Source organism: Trichinella spiralis (assembly GCF_000181795.1).
Source record: "Trichinella spiralis strain ISS 195 chromosome Unknown Scfld5, whole genome shotgun sequence".
Lineage (NCBI taxonomy): Eukaryota > Metazoa > Nematoda > Enoplea > Trichinellida > Trichinellidae > Trichinella > Trichinella spiralis.
In genome coordinates, this window is record NW_003526944.1 from 3007276 (window position 1) to 3030447 (window position 23172).

General features: G+C 34.8%; 4 protein-coding genes across 4 annotated transcripts; 2 read left to right on the top strand and 2 right to left on the bottom strand.

Moving 5' to 3' along the window:
* The first annotated feature begins 7 nt into the window (after positions 1-7).
* On the top strand, positions 8-2249 carry Tsp_04340 (ubiquitin carboxyl- hydrolase 33). Its single transcript, XM_003375106.1, has 12 exons — positions 8-37; positions 89-252; positions 334-438; positions 587-632; positions 685-796; positions 862-927; positions 961-1181; positions 1240-1351; positions 1418-1499; positions 1548-1789; positions 1857-2005; positions 2127-2249. Exons 1-12 carry the CDS (start codon positions 8-10, stop codon positions 2247-2249), a joined length of 1452 nt encoding a protein of 483 aa, XP_003375154.1.
* A 1453-nt stretch (positions 2250-3702) lies between these two features.
* Positions 3703-4825, bottom strand: Tsp_04341 (Tau-tubulin kinase 1). The gene is made up of 2 exons (XM_003375107.1): positions 4682-4825; positions 3703-4596 (listed from the first exon to the last, which is right to left on the bottom strand). The coding sequence occupies exons 1-2, from the start codon at positions 4823-4825 to the stop codon at positions 3703-3705; spliced, it is 1038 nt and encodes a 345-aa protein (XP_003375155.1).
* Positions 4826-7221: 2396 nt separating this feature from the next.
* Positions 7222-9590, top strand: Tsp_04342 (hypothetical protein). The gene is made up of 2 exons (XM_003375108.1): positions 7222-9289; positions 9511-9590. Exons 1-2 carry the CDS (start codon positions 7222-7224, stop codon positions 9588-9590), a joined length of 2148 nt encoding a protein of 715 aa, XP_003375156.1.
* Positions 9591-10446: 856 nt separating this feature from the next.
* Tsp_04343 (conserved hypothetical protein) lies at positions 10447-21669 on the bottom strand. The gene is made up of 14 exons (XM_003375109.1): positions 21537-21669; positions 20748-21029; positions 20513-20665; positions 20101-20236; positions 18285-18748; positions 17645-18092; positions 17424-17572; positions 14886-14946; positions 14629-14808; positions 14479-14569; positions 14238-14415; positions 14082-14184; positions 10960-11089; positions 10447-10650 (listed from the first exon to the last, which is right to left on the bottom strand). Exons 1-14 carry the CDS (start codon positions 21667-21669, stop codon positions 10447-10449), a joined length of 2712 nt encoding a protein of 903 aa, XP_003375157.1.
* Positions 21670-23172: the final 1503 nt, after the last annotated feature.

Below are 23172 nucleotides of genomic sequence, written 5' to 3' on the forward strand. Positions count from 1 at the left end.
CTATCACATGCTTACGTTGCAAGAGTGTTCGTTTCTAGTTAAAGAATATTCCTTAATCGTTGAATTAAATTTTGTTTTATTGTTCAAGGTATCCCATAATAAAGAGATATTTCAAGATATTTCGTTATCTATTCCCAATCTGGAGCAGTTAGTACTGATGCAAAATGCTAGTATTAATGGTAATGAATACGTTTCACCATCGTCAATTGCAAATCAGAGCTGGCTTTCATGGTTAACATTACGCTTTAAAGAGTAAATTCCTTGATTCATTACTTTGAAGAATCCAACGTTTGTCTAAATACTTAGTTTCAAACACGTGTTTTTCGATTTCAGATATATCTCACGCATGGATCTAACGCTAAGCGATTGCTTGAAATTATTCTTCTCTCCAGAAGATCTCAGAGGTGATGATATGTATCGTTGTGATCGCTGTAAAAGGTAATCGTGCTAGTATATAGCTCGGTGTATTAATATGGATATTGAAAAAATTGTATATTTTTGAGAACTTTTTTCTTTCTCTTTCCTAAGGATGAAATTATTGAATTTTACACTTTCAGCAGTTTATACATACATTATTATATTTTAGTTTGCAACCAGGGGTGAAAATCTGCCGCCTGCTCAAAACACCTCAGGTAACAGATAACTGTTTTTCCATTTAGTTGATATTCAGTTTTACTTTTTCAGATACTTTGTATTCATATTAAACGTTTTCGCCACGAAGCATCGTCTAGCTTTAAACTCAACAATCGCATAGGCTTTCCTCTGGAAGGACTTGATCTCAGCGATTTTGTTCAAGGTGAAGAAATTTAAATGTTTATTATATATTTAAAATTTTTTAGAAAGAATTTTCCTTCATTCCAGGTCGCTCAAGTGACTTGCACACCTACAACTTAGTAGCTGTAATATCACATTCTGGCCATGCAGATGGTCAGTCAGTTTAATAATGTTTATAATTATTAGCATTTTGTCATCATTTATACTTAGGTGGACATTATGTTTCTTACTGTATGAATCATTCAAATTATCGATGGTATTTATTCGATGATGAAACAGTGACAGCTGTTGATCCATGTACAGTTGAAAATGTAGAAGCTTATGTGTTATTTTATGAAAAGACATCGAACACAATAGGATTTGTTCGAGAACAAGCAAGTGCACTTTTCGAAAATTCTCATCTACTGGTAATAATTTTAATATTTTACAAAATATTTCAAAATTTAATTTCATTTTGTTATTTAGTCACCTGTCGAAACATCATTTTATTACATTAGCATGGAATGGGTGATTCGTTTGTCAACGTTTGCTGAACCAGGTCCAGTGAACAATTATTCATTCTTGTGTCGACATGGGCGTAATAATAATTGTTGAAAACAATCCAACAATGCAGATGTATTAAAAAAACTTTTATCTTGTTTAGTTGTAAATGTGAAAAAGCTAAGCTCCATGCACAACTATTGCCTCAAACTGAGCCCGAGTCTTTGGAATTATCTTCGTGTCAAGTAAGAAGATGTTGAATTTGAGGCAAAATTATAATTTCAAGTCTGTAGGTTCGGAGGTGGGCCAGTTTGTCGCCATCTAAAGCATTGCATTATTTGTTCCGCTTATCAGGAAGCGTTTGAATCTCGCCGTAAACATGAACTTTCAAAATTCTATCGCTATCAAAACGATGATGAATATTTCATTTCTAAATCAATAGCTGACGAGAATCACGATTTTGCATCTTCATCGCGTTTGATTTGTACCAAATGGTTGCGTCGATGGAAAGCATTTGTTTTTGCCGAAACAGATGGTATATAGTGTTATTTTTATTCAAATTCATCAATTAATTAGTCGGTTGAGTGGAATTGCTGTTGCAGAATTGCCGGGTCCTATAGACAACAGTTGCATGGTTCCCGTCCCTTTGCGCAACGGATCTGCGAAGACAATCAGCATAGAAGTGTCGGATTTGTTACCAAGTAAAACGATACGTTGTTGTGGTCAATTAATTGTGCATGAATTAATTTTGGTTTCCATTCAGATTTATGTTTCTGTTGCATAAACAACGATACCTGGCGCGATTTGATTTCCATTTACGGCGGTGGTCCTGAAATTTGTTGCCAAAATAAAGAACTTTAGCAAATTAAAAGCCGCACTGTTTACGTTGTTTACTGTTTGATCACCGTCAGTGGACCCTCACTGCGTTGCCAATGAACCAAATAACCTTAAGTGATGCTGTTGGGCGTTGTTCAATGTTTTACGCTAATTGTTAAGCACTGAAGGTTCATGATAAAATATAAACCAGAATTGTTAATCTTATGAAAGATTTTGTTTGCATTCATGTTGGCTGTTGTTACGTTGATTGTTGTGTAAGCCACTGAAATTAAAAAGCTATTCAATCTATTTACCCTTTTGAAAAATGCACTATGCTTGCCAAGGTGAAAATTTTGCCCACAGTTGAAGCTTTCGCTTTCACTTCAAGACCACAAGTAAACGTTCGTGTTTAGTTTTTGAAAATTCGAATCATGACCAAAGAAAAACTCATTTAACTAAAAATCAATTTCTCAAACTGATATACACTTTTCTCAAATGATTTATGTTACATACGAATATGCAAATTTTTCTGGTTGAAAATGAAATGAAAGAATGTTTAATGAGTATTTTCAACATCTAATCTGTACTGAACAGATTCATTTGACATCAGCGATTCTTTTTGCATGATCATTTGGATTTGATCAGAGGGTTAGTATGCTAATGATTGCTATTCATAATTTCGATATGATAGATGGACAAAGGATTATTGTTTGCTTGAACTCGATATTGAAATACTGATGAACAAATCAACCCTCGTGCACTAATCATGTTCGAATATTTTCTGAAATTTAATCTAACAACGAATGATCTCAGTAAATACATTTCAGCGCAACAGCTCGGCTCAAGTTTACATAGCAAAACAGAGCACCATTGATATGCAAAATTGCAACGCACTAACAAGCACTTATAACATACTCACATTAAGAGGATGAATTGGACAGAAATTTTTTACATCATAATCATCAAATCCTCACTGATGGATTAGATGATTTCAAACCTAATGCTATTTCAGCATTTAATTACCTCAAATTATGACGTCATTCATTGCCGAATAAATCTCAACAACACTGAACGCAAATAAGCCTAATATGATGATAATACACAAGGTAACAAAAACAGTACAACAAAAAACACAATGAAATGTAGTATTTAATATATAAAGCTTACCTGGGAATGGTTGAAACAATTGCCGTTGACTTTTTGATATTATCGAACTTGTGGCTTACACGCAAACCAATTCAGGTGCGTCATTACAAATGATGTTCAAGCACAGATCTACAGTACGATGCCAACCAATGTTCACAAGAAACTTTTTTTACGCTTATTATTTTTTATTATTTTGAACGTTTTTTGTATACTTGAGAAGAGCATTCACAATACTGTTCAGTTATTGAAAATAATTATTAAGTTTATTTAATTTTTAATGCTTTTAACAGGAGAAATGCTTTACAAAACAGTCACAAATGAATATGACATAGTGACATGTTTTAATTAATTGAACAAATTAAAGTTTTGGGTTGATTGTAAAATACAGAAATGTAAATTAAAGTTTTTGATAATCTACTGGAACAATTTCCAAAAATAATGCATAATGAAGGTTACAAAAAATGTTCAAATATTAAATAGAAAATTTTAAGTTTCTTTTTCTCTGCTTTCACTGTTCGCAACGTGTGGCATCATATTATGAACCGGTGCGGCGAGTGTCATTTGATGCAAGTCACCCTGTGGCTCCCAGTCAAGCGGCATGTCAAAGTTGTAATCATTTCTGCGAAACACTGTCATCAACATTTGATAAATATATGCATAATTTGGACAATCCGTGTAGCCGAGGAGATTCAAATGCACAATAATGGCACGAAATTCACTCGGCAAGCCTGTCATCAGTAAATCAGGATTTTCCATTATTTTTTGTTTGGATTCACTGAATGCATTTCGACGCTCTAGGAAGGACATCTGGCGGGTGAGTTTCACATGATTCCAAGGCAAAGTTCCAGTCATCATATAAATTATGGTAAATAGCCAAGACCAGACATCGTCTCGGCGTGATTGTTCTTCACCTTTGAGCGAAAGGTGGCTAGCAAAATACAGAGTACCTCGGAAGCAGGTATTTGAACGCGCTCTCTTGTGAGTGCCGTCGTCGCGGATATATTTTCGACACATTCCAAAGTCGAGCATGTAGACACTACGAAAGTCCGGGTCTCGCCCAATGGCATAATTGTGCGGCTTGATATCCCGATGCAAATAGCCAATAAAATGCAAATCCTCCAACGCTTGCAAACAACTAATTGCTAAATGAAGGCAACTTCTCAAAGAGAAGTACTTCTTCTTGCGCGGATTGTTTCCGCCAATGCTTTCCAGCAATGACATCAAACTTGGTCCAACTTCAGTCATCACAATGAAATTGTAGGATTCATTTCCACCAACTCCATACAAGTGGCAACAGTTTCTAGCTTTAATATTAGTCAGTTCTTTCAAGACTATTACTTCCATTTTCAAGGTACGAAAATCCTGCGAGTTCAGTTCAACCTAAACATTACAATCGTCATAATTAATTTCAAAAAAAATGACAAATACAAAAACAACTGATAGTGTTGATTTTTAATTTGCATACTTTCATAGCTTGTTCTACATTCAAAACGAGATCCGTAACTTCGTAAACGGCACCAAAACAACCAGCGCCCAGCACCTGTTTCACTTTCCATCGCTCATCAACAACTGCACCAATCTCCAATAACGTTGAGTCAACCGGCTTCATTGCAGCTAAAAGGTGATCAAAATCAACTGCAATTTTACCCGGTGTCGATGAATTTATCCCCTTTAAACTCTTTTACTTTAAAAAGTTAAAAACTGATTTAAAAATTTTAAAATCAGCTCAACTTTAAATCTTTAAAATTAAGTTGAAAACAACAATAATCATTGCTTTTTTTAAATGCCAATTTATATTTGAAAACAACTGCTGTTAATTTGTATGACATGTGCTTGATAAGTGTTATTTGGTAAAAGCTTTTTTTATCGTGAGTGAATAAAAAGAATGGCTTTTGCCAAATAATTGATTCATTTGTTTTCATTCGCACTGTGACAATCATACTACGTGCGAGTAAATTTTATATGCATGCTATTTTTTTCCAATTTAATCCATCACCTTCGAGCAAAAATTTCTCTTCGCTTATTGATTGCGCGTCATAAGTTTGTTTCCCCAGCACGTCTGCTTTTCCAACAGCTTATTATACGAAAAGCTGTCATTCACGTGATTTGGCATCAATTGATGCTCCACATCTTTGGTCAGCGATCGATTGAACACTCATTTACTTCTTCTCACTGACCGGATGGATATTTAACTTCCTTGCCCATACTAGACATTTTCATGCGGCACTGGTTGCAAGAAATAATTTAACAAGACAAAAAACGGATGTCGATGGTTTTCTCCAATCGTATGCAAAAAAAAGGCATACGGTCAATTAGCTTTTGTTCAGATTATGGTCTTTGAATCGAATCGTTGAATATTTGGTCCACATGGTAGGGTAGATTAGTAATCAACGCCATATCCAATTACCCAATGCTCAGACGGAGTGGAGGATTGGAGGGGTAAATAAATAAATAAATAATGTTTCGCGTGAAGCGCAGCTTGCTTGATCAAGCTTGTTGCTGCTGTTGTTGATGGCTTTGAGATTTAATGATCAATTTCAGTTTTGTGAGTGGGTTTTTGTTTCCATTTTGCATGTCGAAGAATAGAGTTGAAAACAGCAGCAGCTGCTAAAACCGTGCTTGGCTAAAGCTTCGTTTTAGTTGGTTAGTTTTGCTTGTGGCATGTGGCAAGAAGTGGAAGATGAAGACGAAGAAGAATAAGCAGAAGAGGAAGAAGAAGCAGAAGAGGAAGAAAGCGCAAACGTCAGTCAGTACTCAATCAGCATACTTAGCCATGGCTGCTATTTATTAAGCAGGCGTTCCTTTGACTGGCTGGCGACCCATTTCATTCATCACGCGGTATCGTTTGAAAAGCTTTTTGCAAATGGCTCTTCCTTTTTGCCAGAAGTTACTTACATGATGAAAAAAAGAATGCATGACGTAGTGTTGAAAAGAAGCAAATTTTCTTTGCCAACAAAGATACTTGGAAGTGATTTTTCAATTCTTACCTGCTCCACTGGTCTGCTTTGATATTTTTAAAACCACATATTTATTGTTCAATGTTTCATCGATGCAGATTATGATTATTACGATTGTTTACTGACTGTACAGTACAGGTGAGCCTGATTATATTTAAAAATACATACATTCAAACAACAGTCCTTATCGTAATATAATATAATATAATATATGACAACATAATTATTAGCTAGTTTTCAGATCATCAATTTTTGTTAATGGGTTAAAGAAAAAGTAATGCACACACATTTCAATTTTAAAGTTGCATATTTTTCAATGAAGCTTCAAAACACAGTTTTTCTACTACTTTTTTTTGATGCTCAAAAAGTGAACAAACTGTGTTGTAACAATGCAAACATCAAATTTTGACGTGTAAAGAAGGATTATTTTCAACATTTTTCTTTTCATACATGAATTGCGGCTTTTTGGGTGAAAAAAATCTTCAACTTGTGGGAATTGTAAAGATGGATAGAAGAAATATGATTGATTTTTATTCCCATATTGTTCAGATCACATTCAGGCAGTCGAATTTTACATTTTATGCTTCTTAGAATTTAATAGAATTTAGATTATGTTTGCTGATAAAAGTTTCATGAAAATGGTGGCTATTCGAGAAAGACAAGCTTTTTGGAAAGGCAATTTATATCCAATTTTGTTGAAGTTGCTTGAAGGCACTCGATTGTTACGTTTAATGTATCTAATGTTTTAGTTTTAAATTTTGCAAATTGACAGAAGTTGCATTTGAACATAAAGTAACAATAGAATGAATTAACAGCGCGAAATAAATCAAGCTAATAAACGACGCATTTTGTTTGACATTGAGTTAATGTATATATGTATATATATGGATGTATGTATGTATGTATGTATGTATGTGTGTGTGGTCGATGTTCGCTAGCATTTAAAGAAGTAATCTATATTATTGATTAAAGAGAATTTCTGCAAACGTTATACATATGTATGTATGTATGTATGTATCTATATGCATATGTATTATTTTACAGACAGATGGATCGCATTGGAATGACCGATTCGATGGTTTCATCGTCCTATTCAGTTACATCAGAACGCCGTTGTTTTGTAGAAGCGGAAAATTCACTGCAAAATGTCCATTCCAAACAGCTACTGGTTATTGGTATTTGCTTGTGCTTGACCGGCATATTTTGGCTAGCTGTAGCGATTGCTTTGTACAGTGTAGCGGTTGATTTTTATGCAAATTTGGTTTACGAGGCTCGTTGGCTTCTTGCCGGCTTGTTGCTGTCCGGATTGTTCGCGGTGATGTTGCAGCTAGTTCGAATGGAGACCATCTTCATCAGCTGTGCAACTTGTTCAATTTACAGTTGTTCTTGTTGTGTTGTTGTGTTTGCGGTTTATGCGGTCAATTTGCACCGGTCGATAAATTTAAATTTAACCGACTGGTTGGCAACGAATGCAGAAATGATTCGTGGACAACAAACTGGTGCTATTGTACTTGCGGATGAGATATCCTCAAAAAAGGATCCCACTCAAGCGAAACTGAATTACGTCAAACTGTGCGTGAGCATTTGCGTTGTATGCGTGGTTGGAATTTTGCTCTGCATACTGCTCACTTGGCGTCTGTTTCGCATCGCCAGCCGGTACTACTCGTACATGGAGATGAAACGATCGTTGGTGAAATTCCTCTGCTCTGGTGGAACGGTGCAGCTCAGCTTGGCACTGTTCAGTTGTTATTTTGCGTTTCAAATTCTAGCATTGCCCTACTCCTACGTGCACACATTCATGATACAAGAGCTGTTGTGCGGTTTGACTCTGCTGAGTGTCACCGTTTTGCAATTTCTACTGATCTTCCGGCCCAATCGACTGCTGCTCAAAGTACTTCTGGTGTTGCAGTTGCTCCAATTCATCCAAGAGACATTCTACTCGTGGAATTCGTATTACATTTCGTTGTATATTCACTCGAGCAAAGCCAAAGTTGCCGTCGATTTGGATTACGATCAGACGGTGATGATGATCAACTTTGTTGCCCACTTTGTACGAGCTTCAATCTGTGCAAATGCAGCGATGCGTTTGTCGGATTTACTGAACGTATCAATGGACTGGGCTGCGCCGGTATTACGACAGCCGTTCTCTTCTTCGGTGCAACGTTTTCTGATCATCGTCACCAGTATCTACTTGCTTCTTGCAATATGCCACGTTGTGATTGACATTTTCTACACGGCAATGGTGCACATCTATCGCACGTTGCTTGCATTCACCGGTATATCGGTTTTGTACGTCACCATGGCCGGTGTGTGTCTTTCGTATTTTGTTCGGTACAAAACGGATTTTGCGTTGACTTTGTCGACGGTTTTCGTATTGTTAGCCTTGTCGGTGTCGGTGCACGCGCTTTACGTTTACGTGGACACGTCGTTGAACAATTCATTGCTCAGTCATTTGGATACACTGGGCAAGGAAAAGCGTCAGCCAAGTTTGATGCATTTGGCCGAAGCCATATTGGCGTTTTTCTCTCTGCTCATTTCACTGGTGACTGCATTTGCACTTTTCCGACTGATGCACTTGCAAAGCGACAAGCTGACTAAAACAACTACAACTGACAGACGTCTGCAGAAAATACTCAAATGGTTGTGGTATGCCGCTTTGATTTTATTAGCTCTGACCAGCGTCGAAGCCATGCTAAATGTATTTGTCAAGCAAGACTGGCAGCTGTTTGACAACACTGTCGCGTACAATGTATTGGATATTATTTCTACTTATGTGCTGGTTGCTTTGCAAATGCACGTATCCAGTGCAACAAACGCGCAGTGTGGCTTCGCACTGGTGGTATTGTTTTTTCTTCTGCTTTTCGAAACGCTGACCACATTCAACTACTTGAGCAGTTACACAAATTACATGCAATTGTTGATCGTGCTCAGTCAGCTCACTTCCAGCTTATCAACTTTTGATATCACGGCACGTTCTGAACGACTGAATCCTTTGTTACCCCTCAGACAAGTTCGATTACTTTTCGCCAACCACATTGTGCAGCTAATTCAGTGGGCTGTAACTATTGCCAGTGTTGTTCTAGTCGGTGTTGCATTTGAGTTAATTGTTGAAAAAGGTCGTCGAGAAATCAAACCTACCACCGTCACCGCCACCACCACCATCACCACCACCACAACTACTATCACCACTGCAACTACCACCATGGTGCTTCCTTGTTCTTCAACGGTCGTTTCAGCTTACGTAAATCCCGTTGTTACAGGTCCAGTTTGAATGAATGTTCTGATCTTTTCATTCAACATTGCATTGAAAATTTTTCATTTTTCATGTTCCTTCCAGTAAAACTGTGCACAATTGCAAGCCGCACAAACAAACATCTGTCTAATTTGCACATAACTGCTTATGTGCTGGGATGTTAAAACGCTTCAAATGCAGTTCAAAATTGGAATCTTAAAAATATCAAATTTACATTAAAACATAAGAATGCTTACCGCCAAAATGACAAATATGCTAATCATAGCTTTTACGACCATTTCACTTGAAGTTTCTACAATGTTGCAAGAAAATCAAACCCAACTCAAAATGCTTATCATTTATGTTGTATGTGATCGTGCATATCATGCACCATAAATAAGTGGAGGGGGGGAGGGAAGACATGGACCATCATGAACCATAAATAAAATGAACGCAACTGCACACAATTCAGTAGTCATGCTCAAGTTGATTCCCACTTGTTGCATGCAAGTTCGTTCCGCTGGGCTTGTTTTATTTACTTGTATTTTTCTCAAAAATTTAAATTATCGTGATGCTAAATGATGCGCTTCAACAAAATGACCAATGCAATAGTTTACTTTAAAAAGGTACTAATAAATGAGATAAAACTTTTACACAGCAAGCAGAATATATAGCAGGCAAAAGATTAAAGAAAACCCAAAAATAAAGTCAATAAACAATATATGTATATGTATATGTATATGTATATGTATATGTATATGTATATGTATGTGTATATATATGTACAAATAATGAATGAAAATAAGCTGTTTTGTCTTACAAGGTAGAATATTTTCCGTAATTTTCAAATAATTATATAAGCAGGTCGGTTGAGTGAGAAAGTCAGTTGACGGTGTATGATCATCATACGTGGTGAACAATAACTTTTCCCTCGGGGCAGAAAAATACAGCCACCTCTCTCACGCGCTGAATGAATAAATAAATAATTAATCGATCAATTAAAACGTGAAGCAGCACCACAAAAACAACAGAATCCGTTGTCTAAGCTATCATTTTTGTCGATGTGTACGAGTTGCAACAATCATACTGCATGTCTGAACATTGACAACAGCACTGCAAGCATTTCAAAATGCGATCAACAGCGCTGTTAAGATCGTTTTCGAAAAATGACACGTCCCTTGACGAGGCCATGTCTTTTAAGTAGAGGATGGCACGGCAATAACTTCTCAGTGGAGATTCAGTTTCCTGAAGAATCATTATTCAAATAAATAAATAACAACTAATTGATCAATTTAACAATTCCACATACTGTGGCGACTGTTCCTTCAGCATTAGCAGCAGTAGCAGCAACAGCACCACTACCACCACCACCACCACCGTTGCAAACAGCTCTTGAAGTATTGTGGACGATGGAATCTGTGGAAAAATTTGCAACAACCGTCGCACCACTCCCAATAGCATAGCCAAGCTGCAAACGTACGAACAATTATCGTCATTGAATTTGTCACCTGGATTGTGATTCAGATGTTTCATCAATTTTATTCTCTCACTCACCTTTACAAGATCGTAAATGGAGTTGGTGGAACAGGAGACGGCGTAAAAAACGCACAAAGACGAGGCAATCGCTCCAAGACGTTGTTCGGGCAGAAAATCATCAGCCAAAGCAAATGTCACTTTTAAATTTCTGAAAAATGTTCAGGTAACGGAAGAAAGAATAATCGTAAAAATAGAGAATCCCTTGTCTTATTATTTGGTCTGACACTGGTCGCCCGCTTGAAATATGAAGTAATGAAATTGATAAATAACAGCAGGAATGTTGAACAGAAGAAACCATCCGCAAAAGATGAATTGAAAAAGAAATCAACCACCGCCACCAAACCCCAATGATTGACATTATGAAATAGAATGTCGAAAAGAAATTAATATATACTGGGTGATACTGCGAACGTATACAGACAACAGAACACAGCCTGATATTATCATTCTTGGACCTACTACTAACTACGTTTGAACAAAATTTCACTGATGATATATATAATTATACAAGATGATGATGATAATAAAATAATTTAAAAAATAAAAAACAAATCAAAAAATAAAAATACAATTCGAAAATGCTCTTCTGAAAGACAAGATGGTCTGCATTTGTCAACATTCCTGCACTGCTATTCACCAACTATGCAAAAATGAAAGCAACTCCTCATTTGTGAAAACCTTAACACAACTTTGACATTGAAAAAAAGAACGTACAAAACCTGAAAAAAAATTTTTGAAAAATACGAATGAATGAATTGGAACAAAAAAAGTTGTTTGTTTTCATACGTGTGTGTCAGTCAGTGTGTGGGCAAGCAAGCCATGGCAGTACAAGATGAACAAAAGATGGGATCATTGTGCATGTTACTTACTGGAGAGAAGTACGACGTATTCCAAAACGTTCGTACCGACGGTCAAACATGTAAATTGATGGCGTCGAGTAAAATATTCAATCGTACACGTGCACATATCTGCACGAATCTGTATCTGTATCTGTGTCTGTGTCAGTGTAAAAAAAGAGAGTAAGAAGCACAACAATCAGCCAAAAAACACTGAACCTATATAACACTCCCTCTCCTTTACCTGCTGCTTGCTCTGTTCTACCCTATTGCTGACGTTCTATTAGTATTATTCATTTTCGCAATCTCTCAAAAAATAATTTCCAACTACCACTATTTCTTGCTATACTCGTGTCTTACCTAATTATTTTTACCTATCACATAAAAAAGAAGAATGTGAACATATTCTATGATTAATCAAATTATCCAACTCTCATCCGGATGCAAGATATTCGATTAAAAGAAAGAAGTGAAGAATTCAACTGACTGTGTACAAAACAATTAATTCCCATCATCCACTGTAAAAATTTATGAAACAAACTTCCATGAAGAAAGTTTATTTACTAGCGTAAATAATGATAATGCAAAAGCGGCAAAAGTCAAAATTGTTAAGGGGTACCCCGTTGATAGCAGCAGCAATTAACGACAAGAACAACAAAAAAAACAACATCAACAAGAACAACAACAATTATAATAATGAGAAAATATGAATGGATAATAATAAGAATAATAGTAATAATAAGAATAATGACAATAACAACAATAAGACCCGTAACATTATTATTATTATTACTATTATTATTATTATTAGTCAATGTTCAGTGTTTCAACGTTTTGCTTGTAAATAAATACAAATAGCTGCTAATTGATTACATATGCATATATATATAGATAGATAGATATAGATATAGATGGATAGGGGGTAGTGGAGATGATGAATAAGGAATGGCGACAGAAAAAAAGAGGAAAATGTGAAATAAAGAAAGAAGCTTTGTTAATAACAAAAATGCAGATGTGTTCTGCTCTCTCCTCTGATACCGTTCAATCAGGTCTTTGGCCAAACACTGACACAGAACCTCCAGAGCGTACTAAAACCAAATTTTGTAAAACGACAAACGTTCATCACATGCACAACAGCAAAATTTAAAAAAAAATTTCAATTCATTCTGCTGCTTTTTTCTTTTTGTAAAAAATTTTCCATTATCCAATTCTATATACCCATATATATATATTTTTTTTTCGGTCAACAGCATTTAAACCAACAATTTTTCATCATCAATCGTTTTCAATTCAGAATTTTTTCACCGATGAAAAAAGCCACCCTCGACGACCCTCTCTCTAGCAGCAACAGCAGCGGCAGTATGTATAGTAGTAGTAGTAGTAGTAGCAGCAGCAGCAACAACAACAACAACAACAACAGCTTTCACTGACGACGAGTAGTAGATTCAGTAATGTAATTGATATTTATGCAAATATTTTATAAATAAATTTTGTTGTCCAAATTGAAGAAACTGAATAACATAAAATTAACATGCTGACGACCATGATGAAAATGAAAACAAAACATTTGCATAAAATAAGAAGAAGGAAAAAAGATAAAAAAAAGAAGAAAGTATCAAAATGATATTTTTTTATCATTGATGATACTCATGCAAATGAGTTGCTTTATTCAATGAATTCATTTTCATCGTCCAATAAAAAACAAATAATAATAAAACTCGAAAAAATAATTGGAAAAATTTTTTGTTTCATAGCAACTATGTTGAACAAAAATGAAAATAAATAACAAAAAAAATTAAAATATACATCAATAATTTTTTTAGGAAATTATAAATTGATTGACATGAAATTTATTTTTTTATAATCAAAAACTCTTTAATTCTTTTCTGTGCAAAAAAAAGATTTAAATATGAAAAGCAAAAAACTGTTCATTATAAAATTATTACTTTCAACAAAAAAGATCAATAAAATATTCTCAAAATAAATAATGTAATTTAATTAAGATTAATTAATCCGAAAACTCAAATAAAATAATCTTACAGGAAAAAACAAAATATTGTTAAAAGAATCATGCATTAATATTTTAATGGGCAATTATTGCAGGTTGGAACAAAAAAAGCTGAAAAAAGAACATTTATTGCACTTATACACAAAAGTTATGTATAAGGGAAGACGAAAGCAAAAAATGCTAAATACAAAATGTTGTTGCTGTTTTTGGTTTATGTTTTTTAAGCTGAAGTGTAAAAAGAGTAAAAATAACTGTGGCAAATATGTCTTAATGTAAAATCAAAAATTCAAGCTCACTTGAGTCTGCTGTACAGGTATGCCAAGCATTCGTTCGTCGGTATGGTCGCATTCATGTAAAGATGATACGCGTATTGGACATTCCCTGCAGGCAAAGCAATATCTGAAAGACAAATCAAACAACACTGATAATGATGATGATGATAATATCAATACCTTGAAGCCTTTTCAGAACAGGAACCATAACGTAGGCGACCAGCAATGAGCAAAAAGCAAGCAGGATGAAGAAAATCGGATTGTAAAACATGCACATCAATAACGCTGCATACTTGACAACACGAGCAAGAAGAATGAGTTTTGGAAAACGATACCGCAGAATGTATTCAAAATGCATCTGAACATTTTGGAAATTATTCAAAAAAAATTAACACGATCAAGTGATGAAAAAATTAATTACCCTGAAACTTTCACTGCAGACGTGATGAAGAATGAAGAAAAAAATCAAATTCAGCGGAAGGCTGAACAAACTTCCCGCGGTGGTCAAACAGCTAAAAAATAATCAAAGATGTTATATAATGAATATCAATATTCGTATTCATAAATATACCATCTGAACCATATTGCCAACCAGTCTAGACTTTTCAGTGATTCTTTGACAGCTTTATTTTTCAGCAGAATGCCTTCAATCAAAGTGACTGCTTCATCAACAGAAACACAAGTCGGAACCCGATGGTGATGCAATACCCGACGGACAAAATCCACTGTTTTACAGCGATCATAATATTCACTAAAACCAATTGAATACCACAATAAATACGAATCCGTTTTTATTATATTTCACATTCAACTTTATGCTTGCATTACCTTGGCTTAGCAACAAAGCTGCGCTCATCCGGTAGGACGACAATTATTGGAGCTCGAAGTGCTGTCAAGTAGAAATTATAATTAATAAGTATGATGTGTCGTGTAATGTAAAATGTGTTTTTTTTTTTTACCTGCTAAATAGACAATTTCGATCAAAGTGACCAAAGAGCGTTGCCTGTAATCGACAACGAACAACAAAATACGTGACTTCTGCCGAGAATAATAAAAAAAATTAATAAACAAACAAATAAATAACAGCAATAAATCATATACTTCCTTGGCATCGTGTTCCAACTTGATCATGTCTTCACACCATGAGTCACGTTGCTGAAATTGTCAACTTTGCAAAAAAGTGAACGAATAACGAATTTCACATTTTTAAAAAAGTTTTTAAATAAGATTAAAATTTTTGATTGACTGATCGATTTGATTGACTGGTGAACAATTTTACCGGATTGAAAAATGTAATGCCCAAACGTCGGAGATGCGGTATGAGCTCTTGTCTCCAAGTTGTCGCACCACACGAACCACCCAAAAATACTGAAAATGCAAATATCAAAAACAAACAAACAAACAAACAAACAAATAATTATACCGTCATAATCAAATGACATGTAAAGCGACTTCCGAGTGTCGTTGAACAACGACCAACTCGCAACAATTTTTCAAATCACAGGGAAAATGTTCGTAAAAAGCTGCGCTGAAATGGAAAAAAAACAATATACAAATATATTAATAATAATTCGATGCGGAGGGGCGTGGCTGAAAATTCAAATTTTCAATCGCATAATCGAACAAACGTTCACAAGTAATGTCATCGAAGACAACTGACGAGCCTTGGCGACGTCATTTTCATTTCACATACAACACATGCATACAAATGCACGTATTGTATATGTGCACACATGTATATCTCCTCCATGTGCAATAATTTTATTTCAATTTTATTATTTTGCTTTTTTTTCAAAATGAAGAAAACACAAACTGACCAGAGTTTGGCTTTCTTCATTTTTGCAAGTGGAACAACCAAACGAAGATCATTGTTTCTTTCTTGTTAAGTAGAAATTTCGAAAAGCTGTTGAAGAAGTCGAGAATTTTCATCACAATTTGCAATGCAGCTGATGTTGTTGAAAGCCAAAAACAACGAAATAATATTCCAACAAACAAACAAACAAACAAACAAACAAAGTTTGTTGTTGAAAATAAGAGGCGAAGAGGGTAGAAGGATACGAGAAAAAAAACGTGCAAGCATCGTGTGTAAGTAATATCGAGGAGAATCAATAAAAATGCTGCCTTTCCATGCAAACAACAACAATAAATAGATAGATAAATAAATAAATAAATAAATAAACATCGTTAGAGCAGCAGCCAACAACAACAGCAAACAATTTGAACTGGAAAAGAAAAGAAGTAAATAAATGAAATTAATAATAAATAACGAGAACTGAAATTTATTAAAATTTTTTAATTTTAAATCTCAAATTAGCCTCTCGCCGGTTTTCAAATTGTTCAACGGCAAAACTGACATTGCTGAACACTTCATCTCCTCTTTGGCCGGATTGTATTTGCCTTTCAGTTCACGGCTACGTCGGACGTGACGAGCCAGCAGAAAGCCAACGACGACCAAACCCACGGCAGAAATGCACCCAAATACGGCACCGATGATCCAAGCAGGCGACCAGCCCGACGACCATGACGACGACGACGATGATGCTGATGATGATTCTTTAGCTTCAGTCAAATTGCAAAATTTGCCTACAAATTAAAAAATTTCCACATTTTCAATTTTTCCCCTTTATTCATAATTAAAATATTGTCATTGTCAAAGATTAAATAAACACAAATCTACCCCCCCCCCCGACCACATAAACATATCTGTTGTTGAATTTTGAATTTAAAAAAAACTGTGATAATATAAAATAATAAAATTCATCATATCAAGTATATTTATTAATTTATTTATTATTATTGGCATACACATATTTGTTCTATTCAATTCCACCACATCATTCATCTTATATTATGCACACTATTCAAAACTTGTGACGACAAAACAAACAAAACGAGCGTCGTCATTTCATCATATAAATAACAAGAATAAGCTGCTTTCTTATTCTGTTGTTGTTTTTACTTTCTGTTTAGTTGAAATAATGAATGAATGAACGAACGTTTTTCAAGTTAATTAAAACAGCCAGCGTAAGCATAGTAGTAATATAGCAGCAGCTAAAGCTCCTCCTCCTCGTCATCGAAGTGTTCAAGTGGAAAATGAAATTTCACAGAAAAAATATTTTCATTATAATGAAACTGTATAGATTTTATAATTTCACAACAAAACAAAAACATATACGTTTTAAATTTTTTTAAATTAGTGAATTTTTCAACGTGAAGATGAAAAAAAAGTTGCCCAAGTGCTGCTGCACCCAGAAAATATCAAAGCACACCAACCAACTACATACATCTAATTTTAAATAAATATGTGCACCAAAAGCCTTTTTTTCAAAACAAAAAATGAACAAATTAAAAAATATCTATATTTACCATAATAACCGGCATGACAGTTGCATTGGAAATGGGTTTTTTGATTGACACAAACGCCGTGAGCACCGCACGCACCGTCATGTTCAACACAGTGGTCAATTGGCAATTCACAAAAATTTCCCCGATGACCAGTACCCGCACAGTCACATCTGAATGGATAATTTAAATTTACATTACTTAATGAACAATTAATTAAGTAGTTTTTTTTTCAAAAAATAAACCTGAAAGTGATTTCGTCACAAACACCACCGTTGTGACATTGGTTGGTTGCACAAGAAGAAGATGCCGCCGGCTCGTTAATGCCGCTAGAGGAAAGTTCACAATGGTCACCGCGCCATCCGTCGGAACAATTGCACCAGTATGGGGCGTTGGCGGTGAACGGGCGCACCTCGTCGGCCAATTCCATCGCATTGGTCAAATGGCACTGGCCGCCATTTTGACACGGGGTGTAAGCTTCACATATGTGCAAAAAGGCACAATTCAAGCCGAGATACATTTTCGGACACCGACATCCAATACCCGGTACACATTGGCCACCGTTCAAGCAAACCCACGGACATTTTTTCCGTTGACCATCGGTCGACAAAGTTCCATCAGCAACAGTAGCAGCGGTAGTGAAATTATTTTCAACGTTGTCAAAAGTCGAATTCCAAGCAACACCAGCAGTGACTGTGCTATTATTATTATTATCATTATTGTTGTCGTGATTTACAGAATAATAATGCAAATCATCATCATCATCACTGCTGCTGGTATTGCTGCTTTTCGTTGTGATGAAAACTTCCAAAACATCTTCACTACTTTTCACATGCGTATTATTATTATTATCATTTGGTCCGAACGTATTCTGGTCCAAATTACCACCCTGATCATCATCATCATCGGCTGATGACAAATTGAACAACCGCATATCATCACAAGTGGAATTTGCATAATTGTCAGCACAATCGCAATACCACTGCAAAGTACTACTACCGTTGTTGAACCCAGAACGACACTTCGCGCCGTTGTAGCACACCGTACGACCATCGTCACCGCACAATTCAACCGTCACCACAGCAGAATATTCACCGGCAATTGTTGCACAAGAGCATGGGGTCACATTGGTATCGGCAGCAGCGGATGCTTCTGCACAGACGGCTTTCATGGAGCCGCAGTGGTCAGTGTCACCGTCGCACGTCCAGTTTGCCGTGCAACGCTCACCACAAGATCCCCCAGAACACTGGCAAAACAGAGATTCACCGTCGTCGGGCAAGAGCAAGCACACCCCATTAGTGCCACAGTGGTATACTGAACAACTGTTGTTCCAATATTTCGTCGTCGTACTGCAAAAATACAAAAGTTTTTTTTCAAATTTAAAAATATTAAAATAAGTAAAGCAACAACATGATCAAATTTGATTTGAAAATTAATTGCAAATTGGTTTTTCCAAATCAATTTGTAAAAAATTAATACAAGCACAATATGGAACAAAAAATGCAGTGTAAAATTTTGTTCAATGTTTGAATTATAATAATTAAATAGAGGTTTCGCTATGATTGACGACATCGATATCAATTCCAATATTACACTTCTACGGATAATAATGCATTACAATGCAATAATTGCACGCATGAAAAGTGAACAAAATGCCAAATAAAGAGCCAGATACACACGCAAACGCGCACACGAGTCGCACCATTATCGCATAAGCAGCTAGCTACTAGTAGAATTCTAGCTAGCTAGCTAGTGAGCTGCATACAATCAACTAGTCAGCTAAGATAGCTAAGATGGATAGCTGACTGCTGACTTAGCTAGCAAGTGGAAGACCGACTGACTGGCTGAGTGAGTGAGTGAGTGAGTGAGTGAATGACTGAGTGGTTGGCTGGCTAGCTATAAGCCGTGAGCAACTTAGGCAAGCAGACACATACTGGCTGAGAAGAAATGATAATAAAAGAAATCAATACGCGCACATCATTAAACGATGCGGCCAGCGGTAAAAGCTCAGCTTAACTTCTCTTCGAAACACTCTCCACATTCAATGCATAATTTAAAAAAAATAATAACAATAATTTCATCTTTCAAAAACCACTTGTAAAAAATTAAAAAAAAACAATGTTCAACAATGATCGATCACATGAAAAGTGCTCAATTTAAGCTGTTTCAAAAAAAAAACCAACAACAAATTAACACTTCTCATTTAAAAATAAAAAAGATAACAAAAAAATGACGTTACAAAATTGAGCAAAATTTTATTAAAAAAAAAGAAAAAGACTTATACAATGATGAATTTACTTAATCGACTAATTGAATGTCTGTAATTTTCTCGTCTGGCGCTAAATTTGTACAAAATCAAATATTTGAAATCAATTTTACAAACAGCAAGTACACACTGTTCAATCAAAATGCCAGACATGCCTGAAGTGATTGGACAAAGGAAAAAGAAAAAGAATGAAAACGAAACGCTACTCGCAATTACAATTATAATAATGATGATGATGTTGCTTGAATCAACTTTTTGGAATTCGAAAAATGAAGCAATAAAAATTTCATCCACTATCCTCCTCCTTTTTGCACGTGCTATACTGAGCATTTAGCATATTCATAGTCATACAAAAAAAATCTACATCCCATTTTTGCTTTCATCTCTCTAATAACTGTGAAATGCAATTTAAATAAAAAAAATTTTTTAACTCACTTTGCCTCGTTGAGTTGAAACAACGTTACGGGAAATGAAAATGGCGACGTGGAAGTCAAAGTGGTAGTATTATGATCGCTTTTCAATGTTAAGGTTGAAGTTTTCCAAAAAGTAGACTCAGAGTGATTTTGTGCCACTAAAGAATTAGCAGCATTGCTAATTGTAGATGGGATAATTTCCGTCACACCAGCAGTAGTAGTAGTAGTAGTAGTATTGGAAATGATCGTTACCATTTCCTGATGCGACTGCACCGGTTCGATATGCTCCGTGAAATAACATACACAACCTAAATCCCAATGACAACATAATGCAAATCAATAGTGGTGATTATTAAATAAATATACATGTAAATAAATAAATAAATAAATAAATATAGATCATTCATACGTATATGTATATAATAATTCTGTACCTGTGTTGAAAACCAACGAACCATTTGCAAGTGGCGCTTGAAATTCAGTTTGCTGAAGATAGTTCAATGCAGTTGAATTGCATTCGGATGAATTCAACTGCACAGACCAATCAATCAGTACTGATCCATTAAATAACAAATCATCATCGTATTCTAAAATAAAATAACAACAACAACAGTTATGGTGTACAAATAGATATTATTTTTATGCGTGTGTGTGTGATGAAAAATTTACTTGAAAAATCCACCGAGCAAAGTGGAATCTGTTGACCACTGTCCAAATCTGTCCAGGACAGCAAAGTCCGATTTGAGCAGCGGTTTCGAAATGTGGTACCATTTTTCAATAAGTGAAGAATCCCTTTGAAATACAATCGACCATCAAGCGGGAATTGTTCATTCAAAATCTTCACCGACAATGGACAACCAGGGTCATCGGTATTTTCTACATCGGGCTCATCTGAGACCAAAATAGATAGAGATCGTGTTTTCTGCACAGCAACCAACAATGAAGCTGCCGCTGTAAACAAAAATATGTATTATTTAAAAAATGATCATCTTTAAATGTGTAAAATATTTTTCATTAAACACAATGCTTGAAAGTTTAAAAACAAGTCGTCACATTTTTAATAGACAAACTGGAATGAATAAACTTGTACAATTATTATTATTAAATTAAAATTATTCAAATTTTATTTGTTTTAATAATAAAATCAATTTTCTTGTTTATCTAAATTTTCATCAACGCATCACAGAAGAAATTGTTTCGACAGATATTTTCAAATCGATGCAAATTAAATAAAAGAAGCCTAAGCTGCAAAAAAAGAGCAAGAGAGAGAGAAAAAAAATTCCATTAAGTTTTGATTAGAAAGAAGCAGACAAAGTTTCGATTTTAAAAATTTCCTTTCCTTCTGAATAGGAAAACTGCAAAAAAAAGAAATAGAACTGAAATATTAATAATAATAATATGCAAGCAAAAGCAAAACAATATATTATATTATATTATATTATATTATATTATGATGACCATGAAAATGAAAAATCCTTGACTCTGTGCAAAGAGAAGCAACATCTAGGTCAAGCAGGTCAAAAATAGATCGCTGCCCTTTCTTCTTTCTCGCCAAGCTGCATGCAGGTCCAGCAACGCTTACGCTGTGCATGTGTGGATATGCAATGCAGCTAGGAAATTCGACCTTCTCTCGTTGATTGATAAATAAACAAACAAACAAACAAAAAGATGCACACACTGACTATGCGTTGCGTGTTCAAAAATAAATTCAAAAACAAACAAACAAACAAACAAATGCTTATTTCGAAAAGTGAAATTGAAATAGATACAGAAAGAAAAACATTCTCATCAATGAATCATCGAGCTCATCAAACAAAAAATCATTGATAAAAATTATACAACACAATTTATGTTGCTTTTCCAAAGTATGTAATATGTACATATCAAAACTTCACAACGAACCTTTTCACTGAACTTTGAATGAAAAAAATAGGCACATTTGATTAACTTCTATAGAAACTATTCAAAAATTTTACAATTAAAAAACTATACTACAATCAATGAACAAAACGCAACATTTTCTGTACAACAAAACAACTAAGCCAATGACATTTGAAACGCATCATCAAAATAGTTTACTTTATTCAACTACTCGGGGTACAGGGCACACTGGAATACGATACAAATTAAATAAACTTTATTTATTTATTTATTAAAAAAACACTTCACACTTTATGCAAATTTATATAGTGCTCCGAGAAATAAAGTAGAACACATCAAAATGAGCATTGACAAAAAGTAAATTAAAATAAGACTCAATTGTACATTATACAATCCTCAGAGGCTACGTTCATACATTCAGCCTACATTTGAAAATGAACAATAAAATGGACACTCCTTGCCGTGAGAAGACAATTAATTCTGACCAAATTTCAATTGCATAACAAAAATATTTTAAAGAAAAATGAACAATCTTCCAAACTGCACAACTGATTTTCAAGCTACATTCATGAAACATTAATTTTTACCATATTACCATTTTTTTATATTAATTAATAAAACAGTGCACAAAAAACAGTGAACAAAATCTTGATTCCATTTGAATAAAAGTGCTATAATAAGAAAGAAAATTGCTCACCGATAAATAAAACAGTTGGAAAATTTGTCAGTTTCATTCGCGAGGCATTAGCTGATCATCATTCTGTTGCAAGTTTTTTTTGGAACAAAAACACCACTTTCGTCTTTTCAGTCAACAAAAGAAATGAAATGATAAATTCATGTGATACTTATCAAAGTGAAACAGTAAAAAAGAAATGCTTCATCACAAGTGAAATACTGTTCAGCAATCAAAAATCAGACTTTCAAAACAATCGCCTAACCAAACGATACAAGACGAACGGTACCAAAGAGAATAATGAAATACTGTACGGCAGAAGAAAAATTAAAGAAAATCAAGTACAATTTTGCAATTTTGCATTGTTTTTTTAAATGTTTTAGCCATTAATATGTTTTTCATTTTGCTCGATAAATGAATAGATAAGGTAGAATCAATATTTGCAAAAGCAAACCATCGCAATTGGTGGACCTACGCCGCTCGTATATTTTTGACAACTGGTCGACAAACGTGTTCGCCAGCTATATCACATTTCTCCTT